At 45.3% G+C, this 25620-nt stretch overlaps 3 protein-coding genes across 4 annotated transcripts; 1 reads left to right on the top strand and 2 right to left on the bottom strand.

Annotated features, from left to right (window-relative positions):
- Nucleotides 1-85: 85 nt before the first annotated feature.
- fam185a (family with sequence similarity 185 member A) lies at nucleotides 86-3655 on the bottom strand. The gene is made up of 8 exons (XM_084477494.1): nucleotides 3023-3655; nucleotides 2815-2924; nucleotides 2577-2669; nucleotides 2077-2215; nucleotides 1487-1528; nucleotides 1296-1391; nucleotides 1041-1175; nucleotides 86-773 (listed from the first exon to the last, which is right to left on the bottom strand). Exons 1-8 carry the CDS (start codon nucleotides 3462-3464, stop codon nucleotides 658-660), a joined length of 1173 nt encoding a protein of 390 aa, XP_084333620.1. The 5' UTR covers nucleotides 3465-3655; the 3' UTR covers nucleotides 86-657.
- A 687-nt stretch (nucleotides 3656-4342) lies between these two features.
- LOC311357530 (uncharacterized protein) lies at nucleotides 4343-8678 on the bottom strand (the record flags this gene model as incomplete). Its single annotated transcript, XM_084477502.1, has 3 exons — nucleotides 4343-5052; nucleotides 6104-6484; nucleotides 6803-8678. 3 exons carry the CDS (start codon nucleotides 8676-8678, stop codon nucleotides 4343-4345), a joined length of 2967 nt encoding a protein of 988 aa, XP_084333628.1.
- An 8302-nt stretch (nucleotides 8679-16980) lies between these two features.
- LOC311357507 (uncharacterized protein) lies at nucleotides 16981-25390 on the top strand (the record flags this gene model as incomplete). Of its 2 annotated transcripts, none has more annotated exons than XM_084477477.1 (8): nucleotides 16981-17455; nucleotides 17736-17855; nucleotides 17999-18681; nucleotides 20115-20252; nucleotides 21637-21779; nucleotides 21976-22143; nucleotides 22249-22360; nucleotides 22545-25390. In XM_084477477.1, 8 exons carry the CDS (start codon nucleotides 16981-16983, stop codon nucleotides 24699-24701), a joined length of 3996 nt encoding a protein of 1331 aa, XP_084333603.1. In that variant the 3' UTR covers nucleotides 24702-25390. The 2 variants fall into 2 exon arrangements, with proteins under 2 accessions (XP_084333603.1, XP_084333602.1); XM_084477476.1 differs by having other exon boundaries at nucleotides 21973-22143.
- Nucleotides 25391-25620: the final 230 nt, after the last annotated feature.

The raw sequence follows: 25620 nt of genomic DNA, 5'->3' as shown, positions 1-25620 counted from the left end.
CTCTGTGTTGTTCTCTGGTGCCCCCCCGGGCCGGCAAACGCCACAAATTAAATGAGCATTTTATTTTATTGACGCTTTTGTCCAAAGCAACTTCTAATAAGTGCATTCAACAATGAAGATACAACCCCAAAAGAGGAAGATTGGAGTACATAAGAATAAACAAACAAAACAACTGCTTTCAAGTGCTTCACTATAGAAACCAGAAAGGTTTTTTGTTAGGTTTAGTCTTAATTTCGTCTGAAGACTGCACTGTTGCATTTCAAAGTGATGGAATATTGTAAACATTTGCTTTACATTGTGATAATTATATAAAATGTTAAATTCAGCGATAGTATGTTTATTTTTTTAGATTACAATAGTTACACATTACAATACATTAGTAATTTCTTGACCATCATTTTCTCACACACAAACACAGAAAATACAGTAAGGTCCATCATTGTAAACCAATGTTCATAAACTGACGTCACAACTCTTCACTCCACAGTGGGGCTTCGTTTAACGTCTCCCAACTCCAGCGCCATTTTTATTAAATACCTCAGCAATGGACCAATCAATGATTCAGGAGGCTGATGATTGAGTTGTGTCCCTCTGCCAGACTGCATAGGAATAGAGTTCCTCTTGGGTGTGGCGCATCCCCCTTACGAGGCTCTGCCCTTAGCTGCCCTGCAGCCGGAGGGACTCGAACCAACTCTGTGTTTTCAGGGTGACCACACCTTGTCCTGATTCAGCTTCAATGCTCTGCTCCGTCCCGGGATTACCATTCACATACCCTGAAAACAAAAAACGTCTTAATAGTGAAAAGTCGTACCTCGTTGTTCCTGTAGTGAATAGGGCACATGATGATGGTATAAGAGTACCATCGTGTCTACATTGTAATACTTTTGTGTTTGCTGAGCCTGAGGATAAACTATGAAAAAATAATGTTTCAGAATCATAGTATTTGTAGTAAAAACAATATGATAAAGTATTGTCATATTGTAGTATTTTGATGAAGTGCCAAAAATTGTATAGTAGTATTTTTTTACCAGGTGACTCACCTGTGACCTGAGTTTGACCCCCAGTGACGCTGCGTTTGGCTTCCTGCAGAGTGACCTCTGGGCTGACCGCCACTGAGGTTCCAACAAGGTCCGCCCGCGCTCTCAGAGAGGAGGGGACACGAACACATACGGCCCCTGATCAACACAACATCAAGAGGGAGGAAGAAGAAGTGAGCCGATGATGCTAGATCGAGACGATTAAAGATCTAAAAAGGCAACAGAGGAGAATGTGATGCTTCAACTTCCACGGTTCACCTGATTGGCTGAAGACTTTAGCACTGCCACTCTGCCCAACGTACGCATCGATGTTCCCGCTGTTGGACCACAGATCCAGGGAACCACTTGAACCATCTGTCAATCACAAATACATACAGCATTTGTGTTTTGCATTAAATAGACTGAAGTATTATTTTGACATTGCAACGCGAGGGCAGACCCAGACTTACTTATGATCACGTCCCCAGAAACACTCTTCACGGTCGCTTCCCCTAAGAGAAAACAAGAAGACAGAGGCGTAAAGATCTCAATGACTGAGCGGTGTTGTAAACAGGAAGCCATTCAATTCCACTGATAATAAACACCTGTGCTTCTCACTGAAAGGAAAATAAAAGAGGGATGAGACATGCGTGGCTAGGCTTGTCGGTCTTGGAGAGAAAACAACATTGCAGAGCGATTACTCAACGCTCTCAAGGCCTCGCAAATCCTTCTGCAGCCAAAGTGACAAACATTGTTATTCTGAGATAACATAACTATATGTTGCCAAGTACAATATCAAACATCAAGTTTCACGTGTCAAAGTTCAAGATGTGCATGGGTTCATGTTCTTCTTATATTTGTTCAACATTATCACGAAAAAACACTTTAAATCCAAAGATTATTTCAATAATTTCCCTATTTTGTCTTGTTACCTTGGTAACTGCATTTTTATGTAACTCTGAAAAGAGCTTGACTTGAGATATGACACATGGAAGCAGTACTTTTTACTATATCCACTTTAGAGACCGAGGGACTGTTGTTGTTGTTCTCTCGGTCTCACCGTGGATGTGTCCCAGTTCCACCATCCCCGAGGAGGAGGAGACAGATGTGGATTCTGCATAGATGGCTTTGACCTTCAGAGGGCCGCGCTCCGTGGACACGTGCATCACTGTTCCCTGGAGCTTCTTCACATCCACTGCCTGCAAAAGGAACACACACACTGTTGTACATCATATGCTGCTGGGATTCCCACTAACAGAACTGAACTTGTTGTGAACATTTGTACATATAGTTCTTCTCAACATTTATGTGGGAGACCCTGTGGTGTAATCTATTGTTAGTGTTTGAGATAAAGTGTAAGACAATTTTACAAGATTCATAATTAATAGTATTTATATAGTGCTTTTTAACTCAAATGGGTTTACATACTGTGTGTGTGTTGAATATAGTTGGAAACTGCCATTTAAAAAGATATACAAACATTTAGCATATTAAACAACACTTAATACAAGTGTGTGAAAGAGAAAAACAATATATGTGAGTAAGTGACTGTGGACATACGCCGTCTCCAGATGTTCTGATGTTTACATTGCCATGGATAGTGCCGATACCAGTAACATGCCCTCCATCTGACTGCACTTCGACCTCATGACCCTGGGAGAGAGGCAACACAACTGAAGGCCCATTGCTCATGCAGACCAGAACTCAATAAAGCCATCCATCTCATCTTTCCAGTCAACATACACGTATTTTCATTGCTCAGGGTTACAATGAATATTCCTGGTTGAGAAAGAGTTACCTTGACTGACTTTAGAGTGCAGCTTCCTTGCCCCGTCTGTACCTTACATACGTCACACTCCATGTTTTGAATGTGGACAGTGCCTCCTCCGTGAGCGACGATGTTGAGATCTAGCACAAACATATCGGAAATTAAGCCATTGAAATTATTAATTACAAAAATAAATACCTTATGTTGTTCTTTACGATTATTGAGGACGCCTACTTACTACTTTTGACAGACGTTGTCAACTCCACGGTGATGTCGCTGGTGACCCTGTCGGCCAGGATGGATAATTCTTTACTTTGACTATCGTAGTGCACCTTAAACTGATCCACCAAGCGTTCCTTCACAGATCGATCGATGCTGGATCCGTAAACTACAATAAAGGCTTGATTCGTTTGAGGAAAGTCATGTGGATCCAGCGATCTCACTGCGACACTGCAACCCAAACGGGAGAGGACCGTACAGTATGGGTCTATGATAAAATCCCATTGCCCTAAAACCTGCCTTTCCCGTTTACCGGTGCTGTGGCTACACTTAAATGGAGAAGTGGATATGGTTCTGAACGTAGTCGGATGACGTGAATTTACAATTGAAAGTGAGATTGTCTTTTGGCATGCCGTTATGAACTCCCTTCCGACACACCGACCTGCTATGGAACAAAACATCGTAGTAGCCAAGGGCAGACAGGTTTCCACAACATGTAATAATATGTACCCTTCTTCTAGACCACAAATTATATCTAAATCAATCCTACAAGCATTAAACAAGCTAATGCATCTCAAGTTAAAACAGGCATCTCAAAGTTAAAGCAAGCATAAATATGCCCATGTTTAGATCCCTGTTTGTTAATCTTCAATGGAACGCATGCTTTTCCGGTCTCCGAAACGCAAAGACTGCTGGGAAACGGAGTCCTATACGATTGACAAGAAGCCGCTGCCGTTATTAAAACCAATACAAGCATTGAATATGCGGTTAATTTCAGATAGTTTAGTTTCCCCTGTGTTGAAGCAATAAATAAATAAACGAAAAACTCATTGACTACTATAGTTTTATTCATATCATAATAAAATAAATGTATAAAAAGTGTAGGCCATAGCTAATCATTCATAAATCATCATCTTACATCAAAACATTCCAGTAATTAAATTCAGCAGTCTTACTTATCCTCAGAGAATAACCTGAGGTTTGCGTCCGCCCGTTTTCACTGACAAATAGTCAATTCCTTAATCTCCATTACAAAAATCCACCTCCGAAAGCATTTATTTGCATTACATTATAATGAAAAAAATCTTTAATCCATGAGAAAAAATAGAGTAGACTAAATACTTACAAAATTCAGTTTATACTCCTATACAGTGCACTTAAACCTGCGAAATACCCTATGTTGCCACGAGGGGGAAGCATTGTATCGACTGTGTTGGATGAAAAATGTAGTCGTATAATAAACGTAGGCCCTTTTAATCACCTCATATAGCATAACTTGTTGAAGAAGTTTGTGGTGGAAAGGTCGTACTTTTAATCTTATAAAACTATTAGGACCATTTCACAATGCCAGCCCTTTGGGTCTGATCATCATTGTAACCGTTTTAAAAGACTGCCTATCATTAGTAAGATAATACTCTGTTGTAATGTTATGCCATGTCCCCCAAAAGATCCCATCTCTGACCCCTTTATACTTTCCTACATAATATCTTCCGTTGAGGTTGGCTGCCATGCAGGCATCAAACCACCACCCTGAGCTGTAGTACGCCCCGCAGTTCCCAGATGGGTATCGGTCGTGATCCCTGTCTGGGGTGGTGAACGCCTTGCCGTGGTGGTCGTAGTTCTCGCTGAACCTAAGAGCATCGCCCGCGGACCCTGAGTAACCCCCTACGCTCAGGCGATAGCGCTGCCTCTCGCTCGCCACCCTGAATTGCCCGTACTCTGCCTGTTCTCTCAACCCTTCGAAGTCCTCCAGCTCCACTCGGAGAACCATGTCCCTGGCCCGCGTCAACAAGTGGATCTTCTCGTTGCCCAACCAAAACTCCCCTCCGTTAATGTCCCCGAATCCCTCGCTGTACTCGACCCACGTCCGGTTGAAGCTCACGCTGCCGTCCCGGCGTCGTTGAATGACCGTCCAACCTCCACCTTGGTGCTCCATGTCGCACAACACGGGGAAGGATCTCAACCTGGGGTCAGGGGTCACCAGGTGAAGGCCGGTGGTTTGATCCCCTCTGTGGAGATGGTCGGAACAGTCCCTGGGTGCCCTGGGTGCTATAGGTCAGAAATACAAATCACTCCAATGATTTACCACGATACATAATGATTCCTCAACAGGTCAAGGCATACCATTTTTATGAGAGTACTTAGAGTATGAGAGTATACCGTTAAAAATGGTATGGATGAGAGAGAGATCAAGAGTTAAAGGAGGAAAGAAAGAAAGGAGAGAGCGAGAGCGATGGAGAGTGAGCGAGAGAGAGGGAGAAATGAGAGGAGAAGGGTCAAAATTCCTTTACACATTAAAAGCCCAAAGCTATCCTGAGTCATAAAACGGCCATCAAAAGTTAATTAAACGGATATCCACTGGTCTGAAGTCAACTGAACTGGTTTGCTTGGCCTGAGCAACTATGATTTGTTGCTTTGTTTGTCATTGGCTGTTAGCTCTGAACTGGACTCTGAGAAGGGCCTGGTTAAAGGATGTCTTACAGCTGTTTAGTCTGAGTCAGCCAGAGCACTGTTGGATTCCTGCACGTTTCTCCTGCTGCTCAGAGATGTGGTAAACACATGGGCAAATGAAACAAATCTCCATCATTAAGTGGTTTGATTTTGATTTTTTGTTGCTAAATAACATCAACAGAAAATTATGAATACACCCATTGTTGTTATCAACATTATTGTTATTATCATTAATTATAATAAACATGAAAGATGAAAGATGAAATTAACTTTTCTTCTTTTCTATATTATTGTCCAATTATCCAAAGGGATTATAATTAATTATCCAAATTGGACAATAATTGAATTGTTATTGTAGTTTTTGATGTTCTGATGTTGTAGTCATATTTTAATATTACTTATTAAATATATCAGTATATTCAATTGGCACTCACAAATGTGTATGTGTGTGAATATATATATATATATATATATATATATATATATATATATATATATATATATGTTATTACTGTCTAGGCCATTGTCTTATTAACAGTTGGGCTGATTAACATGATTTCATGACTTAATACTGCACATACTGACAAAAATAAGTGTTGCAGTTAAAACCATCTTCACTAGGATTATATTCTTGCTTAATTATACATACGCTTTGATGATGGGAACATCGGGTGCCGGCCATCTGTTGAGTGGGGCTTTTTCCCTCCCTGCTTCAGGCTGACCTTTGGAGGAGTAGTTTCCATGAGCTCATTCTGGGGCTTCACATGCAGGCTGGCATCGGGGAATGCCACCACCTGGTTGATTTTGACACGCATCTCTCGTGTACTGGGAGTAGTTGACTGGGCCGCGGGTCCTGGGTTGGTCCTTCCTGGACTGGGACTGGGGGTGAGGCCTGGGTTGGTCCTTCCTGGACTGGGACTGGGGGTGAGGCCTGGGTTGGTACGTCCCGAACTGGAGGTGAGGCCTGGTTTGGTGCGTCCTGGACTGGAGGTGAGGCCTGGGTTGGTGCGTCCTGGACTGGAGGTGAGGCCTGGGTTGGTGCGTCCCGAACTGGGGGTGAGGCCTGGTTTGGTGCGTCCCGAACTGGGGGTGAGGCCTGGCTTGTTCCGTCCCGAACTGGGGGTCAGCCCTGGTTTGGTGCGTCCTGGACTGGAGGTGAGGCCTGGGTTGGTGCGTCCCGAACTGGGGGTGAGGCCTGGTTTGGTGCGTCCCGAACTGGGGGTGAGGCCTGGCTTGGTCCGTCCCGAACTGGGGGTCAGCCCTGGTTTGGTGCGTCCTGGACTGGGGGTCAGCCCTGGGTTGGTGCGTCCTGGACTGGGGGTCAGCCCTGGGTTGGTGCGTCCTGGACTGGAGGTGAGGCCTGGGTTGGTGCGTCCTGGACTGAGTGGGAGGGCGGGCCGGGGCAGATGGTGAGGGGTGCCTGGGTTAGGGAGGTCTGGGTTACGGAGGTCTGGGTTACGGAGGTCTGTTTTATGGAGGTCTGGGTTACGGAGACCGGGGTTCCTGCCACCTGCGATAGTGACTTGGTTACTGTTGCCTGTGTTAGTGTGGCCTGGGTTAATGCCACCTGTGTTAGTGTGGCCTGGGTTTATGCCACCTGTGTTAGTGTGGCCTGGGTTTATGCCACCTGTGTTAGTGTGGCCTGGGTTTATGCCACCTGTGTTAGTGTGGCCTGGGTTTATGCCACCTGTGTTAGTGTGGCCTGGGTTAATGCCACCTGTGTTAGTGTGGCCTGGGTTAATCCCACCTGTTTTAGTGTGGCCAGGGTTAGTATGGCCCGGGTTAGTGTGGTTTGGGTTACGGTTGCTTGGGTTAGGGTGGCTTGGGTTAATGTGGCCTGGTGTATTGTCAGCTGCGTTACTGTGACCTTGGTCACTGTGGCCTGGGTTAGTGTAGCCTGGGTTAATTGGCTCTTGTTTACTTTTACCTGGGTTACTATCACCTGTGTAACTGTCACCTGGGTTATTGTGTCCTGGGCTGGGGGTGGTGGTTCGTCCTGGGGTATTGTGTCCTGGGTTGGTGATGATTGTAGGGCTGGTCCCAGGCCATGAGTTGGTATCTCCCTGGCTAGGGGTGGTCTTGGACCCTGGGTTGGTTTGTCTCGGGCTGGGGATGGTCTTGGACCCTGGGTTGGTTTGTCCCGGGCTGGGAGTGGGGATGGCATTCTCTATGGAGCTGTAAGCAGACACATCAAGCTGTTCTGTTGTGTCTGAGCTAGCTGTTGGGTTTGGTTCTGTAGATTCAATCAGAGGAACATTATCTTCAGGTATGTAGTTCAGCCTTGGGCTAGTAGTTGATTGGGTAGTTGCCTTTAATTTGAAATTGGAGACTGTCACCCCCTGTGCATTATGACTAGTGGAGGTCTCTGGGCTCTGTGTGGAAATTCTCATTTTCTCAGTGGAAACTTCCATGTTGCCTTGGGATGATTCCACATCAATGCGGACAGGAATGGAAGTGCGTCCGATCTCTTTTACTTTGTCGGAATTCATTGCTGTGATGTGTGGATTAAGTTTGACTACAGGTCTTGGTTTTAACCTTGCTTGTATTTTGGGATTATGTCTATCACTTCCGTCTGTCCTGGGTCTGTGTGGAGGCTTCACTCTGGGGTCTTTGTCTGACCCTCTCTTGGCTTTTGGATCAGGTTTGGGATATGGCAGGGCTGTCACATGATCAGGATTATTATTGGGGCCTATTGGTGACCGGCCTTGTGTATATTTTGCATATACTAGTATTTTCAGATTTGGTTCGGTGATAGGTTCACTTGCTCCTGAATTATATATTGACTTTTTTGTTGATAAAAGGATTAGATCTGGGTTTGCATCCGATTCAGGCGAAATATCTTTATCAATATCAGATTCTAATACACTTCCAGGCTTAGGTTTTGGTGTAGAACTTTTTGAATCTTTTTTATGTGGTGGTCCACGGCTTAGATTAGGACTTTGGTTTGGCTCAGTTCTTTGGTTATTTTGTTTTTTATTATTAGTTAAATGGTCGCTATCAGATTTTTCTTTTTTGTCAAATAAAGTAATGTGGTCAGATTTTGGCTTTTGGTTGGAAGTCAAATTAGTTGTCAAATGATTCTGCTGAATATTTGTATTCTTAGAAGGAGGCTTAGGCTTTGGGTGGGAGGCTGGTTGTAAGCCCAGAACAGGCTTGGTGTTGACTGTTGAAAGTGTGTTGGAATCTAGATCTGTGGGAGCCGGCCTTGTGTGTTTCCTTTCCATCTCTTCCTCAGGGAAGGATATTTTGGCTTTCTTATTATCAGAGGATACTTTTTTCGGATGTCCCTGTTTAGGTTTTGATTGTTGTTTGGGCTTTTGATATACTTTGGCCTTTTGACCTGGTTTCAATTTTAAGAGGGTCTTCACTGTAGTAGTGAAAGGACTTAGGGTGGTGGTCTTGGAACTCAAGAACGTGGGCAAACTGTGACTAGAGTAAAAGGGTGTCAGAACTTCAAATGCTGAACTGATGCTATTGTAGGAGCTAACCTGTGGCTTCAAGGTGGAAGTGGCTATAGTCCCTGATTTAGGATTGGCTATATGCTGTCCAGGTCTTCTCATTGAGCTAGCTGTAGATGTAGTCATGAACAACCAGTCTGTGGTCTTTAAGTCAGCCTCAGTGCCTGGGATCTTCCCTTCTTCTCTTGGTGTCTGGATTCTTAGTCCTGGTTTTGTTTTGGATGTGGACTGGTTTGCTATAGTTTTGTCGGGAGGAAGCTCCCCTGGCTTGTGAACTCGACCCGGGGCTTGAGTCATTGGTCCAGATCCAAGTGTCCTAGTCTCAGGTATATGTGGAGTCCTTAGTCCATATTGAGTTGTCATTGTCTCAGGTGTAACTTCAGTCCGTAGTCCAGATCTAGGTGTCCAAGCCTCAGGTTTATGTTGAGGGACTAGTCCAGATCTAGGTGTCGTAGTCTCAGGTTTACGTTGAGGGACTAGTCCAGATCTAGGTGTCTTAGTCTCAGGTTTACGTTGAGGGACTAGTCCAGATCTAGGTGTCTTAGTCTCAGGTTTATGTTGAGGGACTAGTCCAGATCTAGGTGTCGTAGTCTCAGGTTTACGTTGAGGGACTAGTCCAGATCTAGGTGTTGTAGTCTCAGGTTTACGTTGAGGGACTAGTCCAGATCTAGGTGTCTTAGTCTCAGGTTTACGTTGAGGGACTAGTCCAGATCTAGGTGTCTTAGTCTCAGGTTTACGTTGAGGGACTAGTCCAGATCTAGGTGTTGTAGTCTCAGGTTTATGTTGAGGGACTAGTCCAGATCTAGGTGTCCAAGCCTCAGGTTTACGTTGAGGGACTAGTCCAGATCTAGGTGTCTTAGTCTCAGGTTTACGTTGAGGGACTAGTCCAGATCTAGGTGTCTTAGTCTCAGGTTTATGTTGAGGGACTAGTCCAGATCTAGGTGTCCAAGCCTCAGGTTTACGTTGAGGGACTAGTCCAGATCTAGGTGTTGTAGTCTCAGGTTTACGTTGAGGGACTAGTCCAGATCTAGGTGTCTTAGTCTCAGGTTTACGTTGAGGGACTAGTCCAGATCTAGGTGTCTTAGTCTCAGGTTTACGTTGAGGGACTAGTCCAGATCTAGGTGTCTTAGTCTCAGGTTTATGTTGAGGGACTAGTCCAGATCTAGGTGTCCAAGCCTCAGGTTTACGTTGAGGGACTAGTCCAGATCTAGGTGTTGTAGTCTCAGGTTTACGTTGAGGGACTAGTCCAGATCCAGGTGTCTTAGTCTCAGGTTTACGTTGAGGGACTAGTCCAGATCTAGGTGTCTTAGTCTCAGGTTTACGTTGAGGGACTAGTCCAGATCTAGGTGTTGTAGTCTCAGGTTTATGTTGAGGGACTAGTCCAGATCTAGGTGTTGTAGTCTCAGGTTTATGTTGAGGGACTAGTCCAGAGCTAGGTGTTGTAGTCTCAGGTTTATGTTGAGGGACTAGTCCAGATCTAGGTGTCCAAGCCTCAGGTTTATATTGAGGGACTAGTCCAGATCTAGGTGTCGTAGTCTCAGGTTTACGTTGAGGGACTAGTCCAGATCTAGGTGTCTTAGTCTCAGGTTTATGTTGAGGGACTAGTCCAGATCTAGGTGTCCAAGCCTCAGGTTTACGTTGAGGGACTAGTCCAGATCTAGGTGTTGTAGTCTCAGGTTTACGTTGAGGGACTAGTCCAGATCTAGGTGTCTTAGTCTCAGGTTTACGTTGAGGGACTAGTCCAGATCTAGGTGTCTTAGTCTCAGGTTTACGTTGAGGGACTAGTCCAGATCTAGGTGTTGTAGTCTCAGGTTTACGTTGAGGGACTAGTCCAGATCTAGGTGTTGTAGTCTCAGGTTTATGTTGAGGGACTAGTCCAGAGCTAGGTGTTGTAGTCTCAGGTTTATGTTGAGGGACTAGTCCAGATCTAGGTGTCCAAGCCTCAGGTTTATGTTGAGGGACTAGTCCAGATCTAGGTGTCTTAGTCTCAGGTTTACGTTGAGGGACTAGTCCAGATCTAGGTGTTGTAGTCTCAGGTTTATGTTGAGGGACTAGTCCAGATCTAGGTGTTGTAGTCTCAGGTTTACGTTGAGGGACTAGTCCAGATCTAGGTGTCTTAGTCTCAGGTTTATGTTGAGGGACTAGTCCAGATCTAGGTGTCTTAGCCTCGGGTTTACGTTGAGGGACTAGTCCAGATCTAGGTGTCGTAGTTTCAGGTTTATGTTGAGGGACTAGTCCAGATCTAGGTGTCTTAGCCTCGGGTTTACGTTGAGGGACTAGTCCAGATCTAGGTGTCGTAGTTTCAGGTTTATGTTGAGGGACTAGTCCAGATCTAGGTGTCTTAGCCTCGGGTGTACGATGAGTGGTTAGCTCTGACCTAGGTGTCTTGCCATCTTTCTGTAAACTCAGCCCTGTATTATCACTCTCTTTTTTTCCCTCCTTTAGCGTCTCTCCAGTCCCCTCTCCTCCACTTGTTGTTGTATACTCTTCCTTGTTCCTCCCAGTGACGTCATCTAGCTTTGGATTATCATAGTGTCTCTCCCTTCCCGCTTCCTTCTCCTGGCCGTGCGGCAGTGTGTCAGTGTTGGTACGTTCCTCTCTCGGCCGCGCCTCATCCCCTTCCCAGACCTTGCCTGAAGGCTTTCCTTCTTTCTGCATTTCATTTGGATCGCTCCACAGATGCCCACCATTCCCTGTAGTCCCCATTTCCTCCCTGTCTTTGTCATCATCCCTCCTCATATTCTTCAGCTTTTCCTTTCCTTGGACAGATTCTTCCTCTTTCTTGGTTTCTACCTCTTTCCTTCTGTCTTTCTCTTTGCCAACTGTCTTTTCCCTCACCTCATCCTCTCTGCTGTCAGCTGGGGTGCTTATCTCTCTAAATGTACTCCGGTCGACAGTCTGTTCCGTCTCTCTGCTGTTATCTACACCTTTATTTCCCTCTTCTCCTTCCTCAGTTCCTTCTTTCTCTCTCTCCTTTTTAACGATTTTATCTTTCCCTCGCTGGTCTACTATTTTCTTTCTGCCTCTGTCCTCCAAGACCTTTTCCTTGCCTGGATCCGTGTTTCCAGACACCCAATCTTCCACCTTGTCCATTCCCCACTCTTCCCTCGTCCTGTTCCCTCTCTCAGAAACTCTCGCCAAGCTCTCCTGTGGGTGGTTATCCTTACCCCTCTCTCGGTCCCTCGGTCTCACCTCCTCTTCTCTCTCATTCAGGATGCCTGTACAATCCCCACAGCTCCTTCTGAGCTGGTCCACAGTGTCCTTCAGCCTCTGGATCTCCTTCACCATCGCATCCAGATCCTTCAGGTGCTTGGGGAGCTGAACAGTGAGGGGCGGCAGGTGAACCCAGTAGGTGCACGTGTCCTGGTCCCGTCCACAGGTGCCTGCGGGGGTCAGAGTCACAGCACAGGGTCCCTCGGCTCCCGTAGTCCAATGGAGGGCTGCCAGCTCTTCGTCCCAGTCTGCCATGGTCCGTGGCAGGTAGGACATGAGAGTGAACCAGTATATATAGAGTGCTGCTGCTGCTCGCCTCATCATGTCTGCAGTACGCAGACCAATATAAGAAATGGATTTGGAGAGACAGAGGGACAGGAGTAGAGAGATGTGGAAGGGGGTTGGGGGGGAGGGGGGTGCTGAGAGTGTGGGAGGATGCAGAAAAAAGAAAACACCCACCTCTGTTTGTGAGAGTCTGTGATAGTATGAAGGGGGGATGAAGGGAGGGAGGCAGAGAGAGAAAGAAGTGGGGAAATAGAGAGGGGTGTGTAGACATGATGAAATTGCGTCCCGGAGTGTAGGACGAAACAAAACGGTTTTAAAATTGGACAATCAAATCTGTTAAAAACAAGTAGTAGTTGGATATACTGTACACTGATTGATTTAGATCATGTATGACACAAGATTTAACATTGAAAGAAGATGTGGTATATATTTTAAACGTATCTAATTCCTACCAATACTGTAGTAGTTATCAGATTAATCAAAGAGCATAATGGTGTAATACATTCTCATTCCATGATGTCATATTAAACCCATATTATAGCTCATTGTTAATCACGTCTGTTTGCAGTATGTGACAGTGCTTTGGCAGGCCCATCCCACGTTTCCTGTCAATAAGGCTGCAACATATGAGCATCAGATGCGATGGGTCAAAATATGCATTGGAAGCACAATATTGTCGCCTTGGTGAGGCGCGAAGAGTTTGTTGTGGTGCTCTCTGGGGAGATATGAATATAATGGTCCTTTATGCATTGTGGGGGTGGTGGTTGTTCTGCTTGTAGATAGAGACACCGTGAGGAAGCAGGATCATCTGTAGTGACTCTCCCTGAGACATCTGATGCCACTCAGATTTAACAGCAAGTCTCAGCCCATTTGCTATCTTATTAAACATACTTTTCAGCGATCGTTATAATCCACATTTGCTGTGACCAAAATAGCAGCTCTCTCATCTTTAAATGCCACTCTGCCAGACTTTGGAAGTCAAGAAACCAGCCTGCGAAATGACACACTGTATGGTTAGGTCTAGGTGGATTGTTCAAGATAATCCATGCATTGCATAAAAACCAAAGTTATGCTTGTCAATTATGTTTCCTCAGTGTCACATTTTAAGAACAGAAATCAGACTCATCAAGGTTATAATTAAGTGCTGAATATCAGACATTGGTTTATTTAATTGTTTGAATGTCTGTCTCCACATGACAAAGAAAAACATGGATAGAATAGAATAATAAATTCATAATGAATTGCAGTAATGTCAGATATATAAACAAAGTTTGTAACCGCTATTATTTTGATCACATCTACCCCACTCAGAGCAAATCCAAGTGCCGAGATCCTGTTGCTTACAATACGAAAGGTGGCTCTGTATAAGTTCACATCTGTTTATATCTGTAACAGCAGTCGTTGCTTTGTGTTGCGCCACGCTGTTCCAGCAGCGGTCCACTTTGACGTTGGCCAACTGTTGCCAGGGACGGGAAATAACCCAGGCGCTCACCTGCCATCGGGAAATAGTGTGAGAGAAATGTTTACACCCGCAAGAGACTTGTGTCTAAAAGCTAGGCTACGGTGATTGATTATTACAGAGGAACATCTCCCACTAAGTATAATCTCCAAGGAATTAGCCGGTCCGCCACAACCCCCCCCCCCCCCCCCGTTCTGCTGAGGTCATGGGTACGTGAAGTGCCCTTAGGATCTCCACATTACCACGGCCGTTGAGAGGTGGATGGCAGCAGACTCTGAGCGGGCGTTTTACAATCCGTTCCACTGCATTGTGTGAGGAGTGCGCTGTGTTGTATTTGATAATGTCATCTCTGTTGGAGCCATCCATTTATGGGCAACTACTTTTTTTTGAAGTCCTCTTGTGAAACAATGTTTTGAATAAGCGCAGTAGGCTACCCCGGCCCACTAGCTACCCTGTCTTGTGTAAACACGTAACGCTTTTTCCATGGCGGGTTGAACAAACATCTGAGCATCAGTCTGACTGTCTGGGCTCTCCGCCACCCGCCCCTCCGTCTCCATCCACTTCATGCAACGCAGCCCTCGTCTCCTCCTCTAGTCTGGGAAGAGCATGGATGTCCCGTTCCCTGGACCAGAGTCAGCACATGTGCTATAGCGTCGCTAACACACAGAGCTGCATTAGACACGCTAAAAGGGTTATTATCTGAATCTGAATTCTGATTTTAAAAATCTGTTATTACAGAATTAGAATTTACTTCTTTAGTAGCTCGTTTAATTAATAAACGTAATCTCACATAGACATAAATGCATACAAATGCCCTCTAAATTTCATAAACCCATTTATATTTTGGCTATTAGTTTACTATTGTTCTGTAGTTAGTTAGACGAAACACATATTATATCATAACATAACATCAAATCGATATCAAATCTATCAAACGGCGAAGGGACCCAAGTAGGCCTGGGCGATATGGCTGAAAGACATGTCACGATATAACTTGACAATTTTAATGACCTAAAAAGACTAGGAATTACCATGCTGGATTTAAACACTTCTGTTTAACACTTGATATGACCTTCCACTGTTCTTCATTGATAAATACTCCAATGTCGATACAACAATAAACACTCAAGTATGGAACCGTGTTTGTGTAACAAACCCAGCTGCTAGATTCGTTGGTCCAGTCTCTTACCGATATATATTGAACATGTTTTATATTGATATTTATCAAAAGTCTATCACGATACCATCTTTTATTGTTTTATTGCCCAGGTCTAGACCCAGGTGTGGGTGGAATTGGGTGGAATTTTAGGGACGGTCAGCAGCAGATAACATGAGGTCCTGTTTCTCTTCCAAAAGACTGGAGTTCATTAACAATTTGTGGTCTGAGAATTCTTGACACACTATTTGGTCAAGGATGGAGAACATTTAAACGATTTGTTTGTTTTGGTCACCTTGGGCCCTTGGAATGACATCAGCAGGGCCCGTCGACACAAGACAAAGAAAAGTTGTATTTTTTGCCTCCTCTGTTTAAGCTAATGTATCTATAGAAAAATAGCTAAACAACAGTTAGTGAGATACATGTGACTATCGCTTAGGCTGTTGTTAGACAAATACTCCCTTTTCAGGGATTTAACAAACCTCTAACAGCTTATTCCACACGCCTCCCCCTGTCGATTTTGACCAAAAATGGTTATAAATAACGAAAATATTTAGCACTCTGCTAGTGCTAGGTTCTTATGTGAGTGCTTTGATTCATAGCTTACATTTATTGTTTGATTTTGAAACAGTAGCCTTATGCTGTTGTTATTTAGCCTTTCTGAGGCTTTGCATGGTTAAATCAATTAATTCTATTTTATGAAAAAGCCTCTCAAAATGTTAGTTACTCAATCCTGGCGCAGGGCCAGCATGGGACACTTGAGGACCTAGGAATCAAGAGAAGTGATCATGGGTGTAACTTTGAGGTAGCCTACCTCTTTGCATGTGCATGTGCTTGTGCGTGCGTGCTTGTGTGTGCACGTGAATGCGTTTTATCTCCCGTTTTACATTAGCAGTTTACCCTTATTTCACCCAAAATGCACATGAGAAACGACAAGTGGAAAACAAAGTTCCATCTGTTAACAACTTGCCATAATAGTTGGTGCATTGCAAGATAAGCGCTCCCATCCTGTCATGGCAAAGTCCACGGGCGCTCAGATCCGGTGAATAATAGTTTGTGCATTTCCGCGCTGAGCTTTCCCGCGCAAACAAAACAAATGCGTGCTCGTCTCGATCGCCTTTTAGAGAATCAATGGCTAAAAATATTATTTAATTTATCTATAATCTAGGCCTACTATTTAATCAAATAAAAACTAACCTAATAAAACAAATGTTGCTTGCTAGTTGAATGTCTCAGTAGGCCTATCAATGGCACACACCGATAAGACATCAATAAATAAATAGCTATTTTAGAGCAAGCCACTCTCAGGCTTAACTGTGTACACACAAGTTGACAATATTTGGCAGGCAATGTTTTCCACGGGGAGCAAGTAAATATTTGTAATAATACCATCACACATTTAGAAGTAGGCCTATTTGGGAACGAAACAGCCGACTAGTGCGATAGATATAAATAAATAGGAGACTTCCATGTAAAACAAATGAGAACGTCATTTCACCACTATACTACCACCTAGTGGCATGTTTTAGCGATATTAAATCGTTCTTGTTTCACTTATCATCGTGTAGCCCGCTGAAACATAGCACACGATACGAATCAAGCATAACCTTGAAGCTCTAACATTAATTAACCAACCATTTGAACGGAGGCCAATTTGGCCTATTTCGCCTGGATCTATAGTTCGCGTTCATCGCAACAATGAATAACCGCGAGGCTGTTACGCAACATTACATCCCAATAATCAATCGGCTCCTGTTTGCGGCCATGTTGTAACACTATCAATTCCCACGGCAACGTTTCCTCTCATAATATAGTAAACAATTGACTAGGTTCATCTCCCTCCCCCATCCTGCGCACTGATACCTGCGTCCTCCCTAGCAGAGAACACGGAGCCCCGCCTCGCACGTCTCTCACGCACTAGTTACGTCTGACCGTAAAAAATAGAAACTTCCAAGATGGCTGAGTCCGTGGACTCCATGCATTTCGCAGCAAATAGCAAAACAAATTCCCCTAAACCCTTGATACCTAAACGGCCGCCCGAGAGCAGGCCACAGTCTTCCAGTGATATTTACTCACCGCCCTCAAAGAAAGTCCGAATCGAGGAGAAGAGCTTGAAACACAAGAAACTAAACGGAGATGTCTGCGCAGGGGAAAAACACAACGGGAAGCAGAGTTATGGAAGCCCAGCGAAATGGAGTTTCGGCCCGGCCAAGGCGAGCAACTCCAGCGCGCCAGCTCCCGCTCGAAAAATATTCAAGATCAGCAACTTCCTTGCATCGCCCCATAAAGTAAAAAAGGCAAAAGATAAACGGCATAAAGATAAGGACAAAAACGTACAAACGCAGAGTTCCCCTATCGCTATGGAGAAAGTGAGCCCTGCTAGTTGCCATACAAAGACGGAGAACGGTGACGTGCAAGTGTTTAAAAAAGGTAGGGGAATACGATAATAATCATTTAAACATTATCACCAGTTGCATTAGTATGTTATTAGTGAGGTAGTTGGACACAAAATGTAACATTAATAAAGTTAGTTAATATATCGCTCGAAAGCTTGATATAGCCCAATGTTGTTAGGCCCAGTAGCACACGTGGGGGTGTTTGGGCTTCAGTTAACGGTAGTTTGCCATTGATTACATTGCAATTTACTCTCTCTCTCTCTCTCTCTCTCTCTCTCTCTCTCTCTCTCTCTCTCTCTCTCTCTCTCTCTCAGAACATCGCGTTAAAGACAACGAAAGAGACAAGAAAAAAGAGAAGGATAAGGATTTAAATCATAATTTACCTGTGAATGACATTGGCAGTGAGAATGGAGAAGTGATTTCTCAGCAAAAAGGTATGGATAACATGCAAACTTCCAATCTATTTTTTTTATGTACATCAACCATGTGGCCGTTTGGTAGAGTAATAGCATATTAATTCCCGTAGTAACAAGATGTTGCATTAATGTGAAACATACTGTACCTATTCTGTTCCCAGAGCCTGTTGAGTCGAAGGAGATACTTCAACCCGCGTCAGAAGAAGAGATGCTGCTGAAGAAACTTAAGAAGAAGAAGAAAAAGAAACACAAAGACGGTGAGCGTGAGAAGATCCGCCACAGTCGCCCTAAAATGTATCACCGGTCGAGTCAGACGGTTTGTGCCGGTGTCTCTCTGGAACTACCAGACTTCCTAACCAAGATCAACGGAAACAGCAGCAATAGCTTACGGCACAACACTGCCGCACCGCACCAAGACCACCTCCTGGACTCTGCCCTGGCTCCCAATGCCGCCATGGCGCAGGAGAGGCTGGGCTTCAGCCCTCCTCTTCAGTGCGCCCCATCGTCATCGCCGGTCCTGGAAGGCTTGGAGTTTGCCCGTCTGATCCACGTGGAGCAGCAGGCGAACGGGGGGGCGTCGGTGGCGCACACCTACACGGAGCATCTGGCCCACCTTTCCCCGGCCGAGATGCAGCGCTTTGCGCAGGAGTTTGTCACTCTGTCCTTCAGCGAGGACCAGGACCAGGCGGCGCACTTTGTCATGGGAATCATTCATGGAGCAGCGTCCTACCTCCCAGACTTCCTGGATTACTTCTCCTACAATTTCCCCAACTCGCCGGTGAAGATGGAGGTCCTCGGCAAGAAGGACATAGAGACCACCACCATGGCAAACTTCTGCTCTCAGGTGAGTGTGTTTGTTGTTGTTGTTGTTGTTGTTGTTTGGGTTGGGAGCTTTGCTGTCTCCAGGAGGACCTGAAAGCACCTATGTTAAGAACTTCCATCACAGTAAGGATCTCAAGGGGCTTCTGGGCTACAGGGTCTTGGAGTTAGGAAAAACGATCAATGAAAGGGAGGAAACCATGAGAAGAGGCATCCCTCCTTCGGGGGAAGGTCGTGAGCGCAGTAGGTGCCAGAGGGGCTGAACTATTGTAAACAACACAGAGCAGCCAGGTCACAGACAGCAACATGCAGCTACGACCACCACAGGGGGCTTCATCAGCACAGCAAAGCCCTAGAACAGAGCTACCAGAGACCGGGAGAAGCAGGGTCACAGTGAGATGTGATGATGAAAAGCACAGAGAGCATGTAGGGAGCCAATATCCGTCAGGAGCAGCGGTTGGCTAGAGCTGACATACGGGTCGCTGAAGTGTTGAACAAGGAGGGGAGGGTCACTCACTGCAAGGGGCCAGCTCAGATGGTACAGAAACATACTTCTTAGGTCAACTTGACTGTTTACAGTGGGACAACATGATTGACAAGGCGCTCCATAAGGGAGCACTCGTGTCCTACAGATTTATTTTAAACTTTTGGGATTGATAAGAGGCCCCTGGTCGTTAACATCAACAACAACAACATTATCACCAACACTATGCATCCATCCCTGCTTACAGATATAGCACTGCAATAACTCTGGGCCAGACTTTCATCCCACGGATGAAACACACATTATTATTTTTTTACCTTGTTCAATTATTTCCTTTCAAACATACTGTTTCGATCTGACTAAGTCTGTGATGGTGTGCATAACATTAGAAATGCTAATACAGTTAATGACAGTCATTGGGATGTCCTCCAAATACTCCCACCAAATACAAATCCTGACTGTTGAATCAACACACCTGGCTCCTTGGTCCCTACATGGAAATTTGTCACGTTAAAAAATAAACAATGCCGCTTATGCATGGTGTGGGCTGGTGTCTTAACATTTAACAAAGAAGGGTTCAGCGTTTAACCATATGTGTCGGGCTAAGGCTTATGGTGACAACCATGCTCTATGGAACCCATTATGAAAATAACAAGATGTCAACTTTTGAAACTTTCATGTCGTCAGAGAATTTCTATCCTACTTGTGATAGGCTAATATGTGGGGATAGAAAGTGCTACAAATCCAGGACTCAAATGTGATTATTTATTCACACACCCATTTAATAACGCTTAAGCACCATCAACAATATAATAAACACACTTTAAAAAAAAAAGCAAATAATAAAATAGAGACTATTGAGTGGTTGTGGCCACTAGTAGAGTGCAAAGAGATGTTAAGGTCAGTAAAATGTCTTTCTGAGTGGGTCACTGTGCCGTCGTGCTTCAGCTGTCTCTTGTCGTCCCGTGGTGCAGGTGAAGCGGACCTACTCCCAGGGAACGTACCGCGCAGGGGCCATGCGCCAGGTCAGCCTCGTGGGGGCTGTGGATGAGGAAGTGGGGGATTACTTCCCAGAGTTCATCAGCATGCTGGCGGACTCCCCCTTCTTGGAGGTTCGTGCTCTATAATGTCCTGACAGAGTAAGGGATGCGCCCACACTGGTAGCAGCTGCTGGTCTAGCGTTGTGCCGAAACAGGCCGCTGGCGATGAGCCTTCCAGATGCAGACATCCAAGAACAAATACTAAAACCAAACCATTTATTTTTTTTACTTGTGTAGTACAATTGCATTATTTCCTCTTTGTAAGGATGCACGATAGGTATCGGTCCAAAACATTATGTGCTGGTAATGGGATACTTGTATTAAATGATGTAATGTTTTGTTCCCATAATTCATGTACCTGAGTAAAGCCACACAGTGTGGGCTAGATCAGGGAGCAAAACATGTCTGCAGACATGTCGCTGCTGAACTGGTGTTTCACTGTCACAGAGGAGGACAGCACGCTTGTTATTTACAGCACATGTTCAGCTAGGGATCAAAGAGGAGGGAAAAAGTTACTGATTGCAAGAAATACCCCAACACTTTCGCCCAATGAAGACATTGAAAGTAATTTGAACCTGCATAATGTACAGTATGGGCATTATACCCACACCAACGCTCCATTCGCCATACTCCGTTTCACTTGCTTTTCAGAGTTGTAGAGCTAGCCTGATACCCTTCTATACAGCGATTTGAGTGTTATACCCATTGGGAACATTTGGAAACGTGAGACATACTGTGTTAATTGAATTTAAGTTAGGCAGTGTACTTTTTAATTTGCCTATTGGGTAGAAATATTGACCAAAAGATGGCTCTATAGAGAAAGGCTACTGCCAGCAGGCTTTGCTTAAAAGGCCGATCTCCTCAGCATTTGTACAACGCTAGGAACTTAGCAATCGTACTGTTGATCCCACCTAAAGTACCCCGCTGCAGGACGCTGTTAATTGGAACTTGAATATCTGTTGATATATCTTTCTAACAATATGCAACTGCGAACGGATTTATTTTGGGACTATTTAATTTGGCATCCTGTTTCAAAACCTTAGAATTACTACAAGACTATTTTAGATTGTGATATTCTTTTTTGTTTGCTTAACAAGTATTAACATGTTGTTTACCCTTATGACTGTTGGTTGGTGGTCACAAACCACAGGTTATTAACTTGTCGGTATCGGCCATGAGAAGCAGTTAATTATCAGTTATTGTTCTCAGTTTAAACTAATCCATATCGTGCATCCCTGCTGTTAAGAGATGATGGTTTATGTACTACTTTCAACTATTACTTTAACTATACTCTTAACACTGTCTAATACTGTTCTCAAAACTACAGTAAGGGCTACTGTACTGCAATATTGTACTTGGTAGGTAATTGTATGGGTACTGTATCAGACATGTCATGTGTCCATTGATTTGTGGTGCTATGTATATGAACTGTTGCTGGTTGTTGATGTTCCTGCAGAGGACACTGCCCTGGGGCACCTTCTCCAGCCTCCGTCTCCAAAGCCCCACGGAGAGCGACGACGGGCCCATCATGTGGGTCCGACCTGGAGAACAAATGATCCCAATGGCAGACATGCCAAAGTCCCCCTTCAAAAGGAAAAGGTGAGCAATTAATGATTTAACAAGCTGTCAAACCGGTTTTTGAATAGGTTATAAATAGAGTTGAGGTTATTTGTGCTCAGCTGCCTTCGTGTAGGATGTCATCAAAGCCATGATGGGATAATTAATACAATTGTTCTCATCTTGTGTCATTCTTGTACATTCTTGAACATGGCTTTCCTTTGAACATGTGTAGCAGATCCACCAATGAGATAAAGAACCTGCAGTACTTGCCACGGGCCAGCGAGCCCAGGGAAATGCTTTTTGAGGACCGGACCAGAGCCCATGCTGACCACATCGGCCAGGGCTTTGAAAGACAGACCACAGCCGCTGTGGGCGTCTTAAAGGCTGTCCGCTGTGGAGAGGGGTAAGTGCCTGACGCCTTACCCAAAGTGCACACTTGTGTTTATGTGGATCTTATGTGGCAGTGGCAGTGATCTTTGGAGTCTTACCCGTGTTGTTTTTCATACAGCGGTGATGGGCCGGCCCGAATCACCAAAGATGTGGTGTGTTTCCATGCCGGAGATTTCCCTGATGTGGTCATGAGGCTACAGCTCGACCTCCATGAACCGCCGTTGTCCCAGGTAGGTCACACAGCTCAACATGGTAGCATCTTAATTGCCAAACTAACCGCAGGGTACACTTCAAGGTGCCTAATGCAACAGATTTCAGTTGAGCTCCCCCTCCTCCGGTTATTGTCCTGGTGTTGTTTGTAGCCTATAATGTAGTGAAATTTGTTTCCTGTGCTTCTCTCTTCCCCCTCCGCAGTGTGTGCAGTGGATTGACGATGCTAAGCTGAACCAGCTGAGGAGGGAGGGAATACGCTATGCTCGCATCCAGCTCTACCACGATGACATCTACTTCATACCAAGGGGTGTGGTTCATCAGTTCAAAACGGTGTCAGCCGTCTGCAGCCTCGCCTGGCACATCCGCCTCCGGCAGTACCACCACGAGGAGGAGGAGGAGGAGGAGAAGGGGGAAGATGAGACGCTTACGCCGACCCGGTCGCCCCTTCGGCTCAAAGAGGAAGACGAAGATGATGATGACGACGATGATGGCAATGAGGAGGAGGAGGAGGAGGAGGAGGAGGAGGAGGACGACGACGACGAGAGAGATAAGACAAAGGACTGTCAGGCTCGTTCGAAGATGCCCCCAGACTTTGGGGACAGAAGAAGAGAGGGCTGGAGGGAGCCCTCTTCACAAGGACACACGGAGGTCTTCAAGAAGGAAGAGGTGGAGACTGAGAGGAAGCCCCCAGCAGACGACTGCTCGCCCACGCCCAGTCTAGACTTCATCAAGAAGGAGAGGGAGGAAGGTTTGCTTGCAGAGAGCCTAATGGAGGTTACACCCAAAAAGGAGAATGGTGAGGGCATGGGGGGAGGCCGGGGAGAGGGTGCAGCCTCTCGGACACTATATAAAGAGGTAGAAGAGGAAGGAGAGGCTGATGCTCCCTTTCGGACACTACAGCACATCAAAAAAGAGCAAGATATGACAGAGGAGAGGCAGCAGAAGCCTACTCTCAAAGAGGAGAGGCAGCAGAAGCCTACTCTAAAAGAGGAGAGGCAGCAGAAGCCTTCTCTCACAGAGGAGAGGCAGCAGAAGCCTTCTCTCACAGAGGAGAGGCAGCAGAAGCCTACTCTCACAGAGGAGAGGCAGCAGAAGCCTACACTCAAAGAGGAGAGGCAGCAGAAGCCTACTCTCACAGAGGAGAGGCAACAGAAGCCTACTCTCACAGAGGAGAGGCAGCAGAAGCATACTTTGGGAGAAGAGAGGCAGCAGAAGCCTACTCTCACAGAGGAGAGGCAGCTGAAATCTACTCACACAGAGGAGAGGCAGCAGAAACATACTTTGCCAGAGGAGAGGCTGCAGAAGTCTACTCTCACAGAGGAGAGGCAGCAGAAGCATACTCTGGCAGAGGAGAGGCTGCTACAAGGCCCGGGTGCGAGAGAGAAAGCTAGAGAGGATTGTACAGGCACTTGCGTACCATCAACACCAGTCAGAAAGGATAAGGAAAAGGTAAGGGCCAAAGATAAAGAGGAGAGAGAGAAGGGGAAAGACAGGGAGAAGAAGGAAAAAGAGAGAGGGAAAGAGAAGGAGCGGGATAAGAAAGACAGGCCAAAGGACCGGGAGAGAGACAAGGAGAGGGTCAGGGAGAGGGAGAAAACCAAGCCTGTGGGTGTGACGTTGACACACCCTTTGATCCAAGTCAAGAAGAAGGAGGAGGACTGGACGCGAGAGGGCAGTGGTCACTCGACGCTCCCCTTTCAGAAGGAGGACAGGGGGTCCAAAGAGCCGGAGTTGGCCTCCAAAGCGCCATCTCAAGTCAAGAGAGACAAGGAGCATGACAAAGAGCGGCCCAGCTCTCAGCCTCAAACCAGGCCGGAGAGGGAGGACTCTAAAGAGGGCAGCTTGCATCGACACAAGCCCTCTCACGGGAAGAAGGAGAAGAGCAGCCACAGGGATGGAAAGGACAGCCAAGCCCGGAGCAAGATGGCCAGAGAGGACGGCAAGCCAGCCCCCCTCAAACAAACTCACGTCAAGAAGGAGGGAAAGAAGGACAAGGAAATCAACAACAAGGAAGAGCGGAAGAAGACCAACGCCGCTCAGGGTTTTGTTCCGCCACCCGAGCACAAACCCACACCACGAACGCTCATCACCTTTGACCTCTTCAAGCCTATGGACGCTCACCAAACGCTGCCTGTATCCTACACAGACACGCGAGTCAAGAGTCACCATCACGGTGACTCGCGAGGCATGTCCGGCTCCAGGTTTGGAACGGACAGTCGGACATTGACGCCCTCAAAAGTACCCAAAGCTAAGGACCCAAAGCAGGCGAAAGCCACGCCGAACTCTGAGTCCCAGCTGTTGTTAAAACAGCCTCTAAAGCCACACACCCCCCAAACCCAGAAGGACTTTTTAATATGAATGTCTCAACGTCTGGTTGACTTTCTACTGTACAACTTCGCCAAGGCTGTGTGGAAGTGTCATTTTTTTTTTTTTTTTTTAACCGCACCCTTCCTTCATATATGAACATGTTTTAAAATCTGTTTGGCCAAAGGACACATTCCATTGGATAGCTCACATCAACGCAGTCACTCTGGTGATCTGAACAGAGGAGGTACTTTTAAAGGGTGCTGAAGCAAGAATGTAAGTTAAATAGCAACATTTTCTGTTGGTTGGCGAATGTATGTAGGCTTTTTTAATCAGTGACCCATCAACTGTTAGGTACTCAACGAGACCGTCTGGAAACATCTGGTCTTTCTCTTCTGCTATAGGACAACCCCAATGTTTGAAACACTTCATGCCCCTGATAGGGATTTTTTTTTTACATATTGCTGTAGTCTTACCAGTTTTTAGTTTAAACACTTTGAAATGTTTTCTGACTGGATTCACTGACTCACAGGGCTGTAAATACTACTGTACAGTATAGATGTATTAGCATTAAGGTGAGAAAATGTATACAGATATTGCATATATTTTTTGTAAGATGAGTTTTATTTTCCATAGAACTTATTTATATCATTTACTGTCAGTTTTTATTTGAAACCAATGTATGTGAGAATTTTGTAAATACATTTTATTTCCTAAGGTAAGACTTGGTAGTGTGATTTATACTCCAAAACTCTCAATAAATGGTTCAGAATATTGTGTGCCTTCTTTGTCTTAAGACGAGTGTTGAATAATAAAAGGACCATGGTATGTCCAAGATGAAGGAAACATTGCCATTCTAAATGCTGGCTTCTCAATGCCACAACCAGTATGTTCTTTAGAATTGCCGTGCCGGGTCGAAAAGTGTTTTTGTTTTGGCCTGTATTATGATTCCCTATTCTGACCTTAAGTTGCC

Source organism: Micromesistius poutassou, assembly GCF_964030765.1.
Source record: "Micromesistius poutassou genome assembly, chromosome: 13".
Taxonomy (NCBI): Eukaryota; Metazoa; Chordata; class Actinopteri; order Gadiformes; family Gadidae; genus Micromesistius; species Micromesistius poutassou.
This window is presented reverse-complemented; position numbering and strand designations above follow the sequence as displayed.

Bases quoted from the DNA above. Each gene is read 5' to 3' on its own strand.
- fam185a (XM_084477494.1), bottom strand. From the start codon at position 3,464: ATGTTTTGTTCCATAGCAGGTCGGTGTGTCGGAAGGGAGTTCATAACG. The intron at 2,670-2,814 runs GTAACTCTTTCT...CCTCTCTCCCAG, and splicing joins GCACTCTAAAGTCAGTCAAG to GGTCATGAGGTCGAAGTGCA. The intron at 1,529-2,076 runs GTGAGACCGAGA...GTTTTCTCTTAG, and splicing joins GGAACTGGGACACATCCACG to GGGAAGCGACCGTGAAGAGT.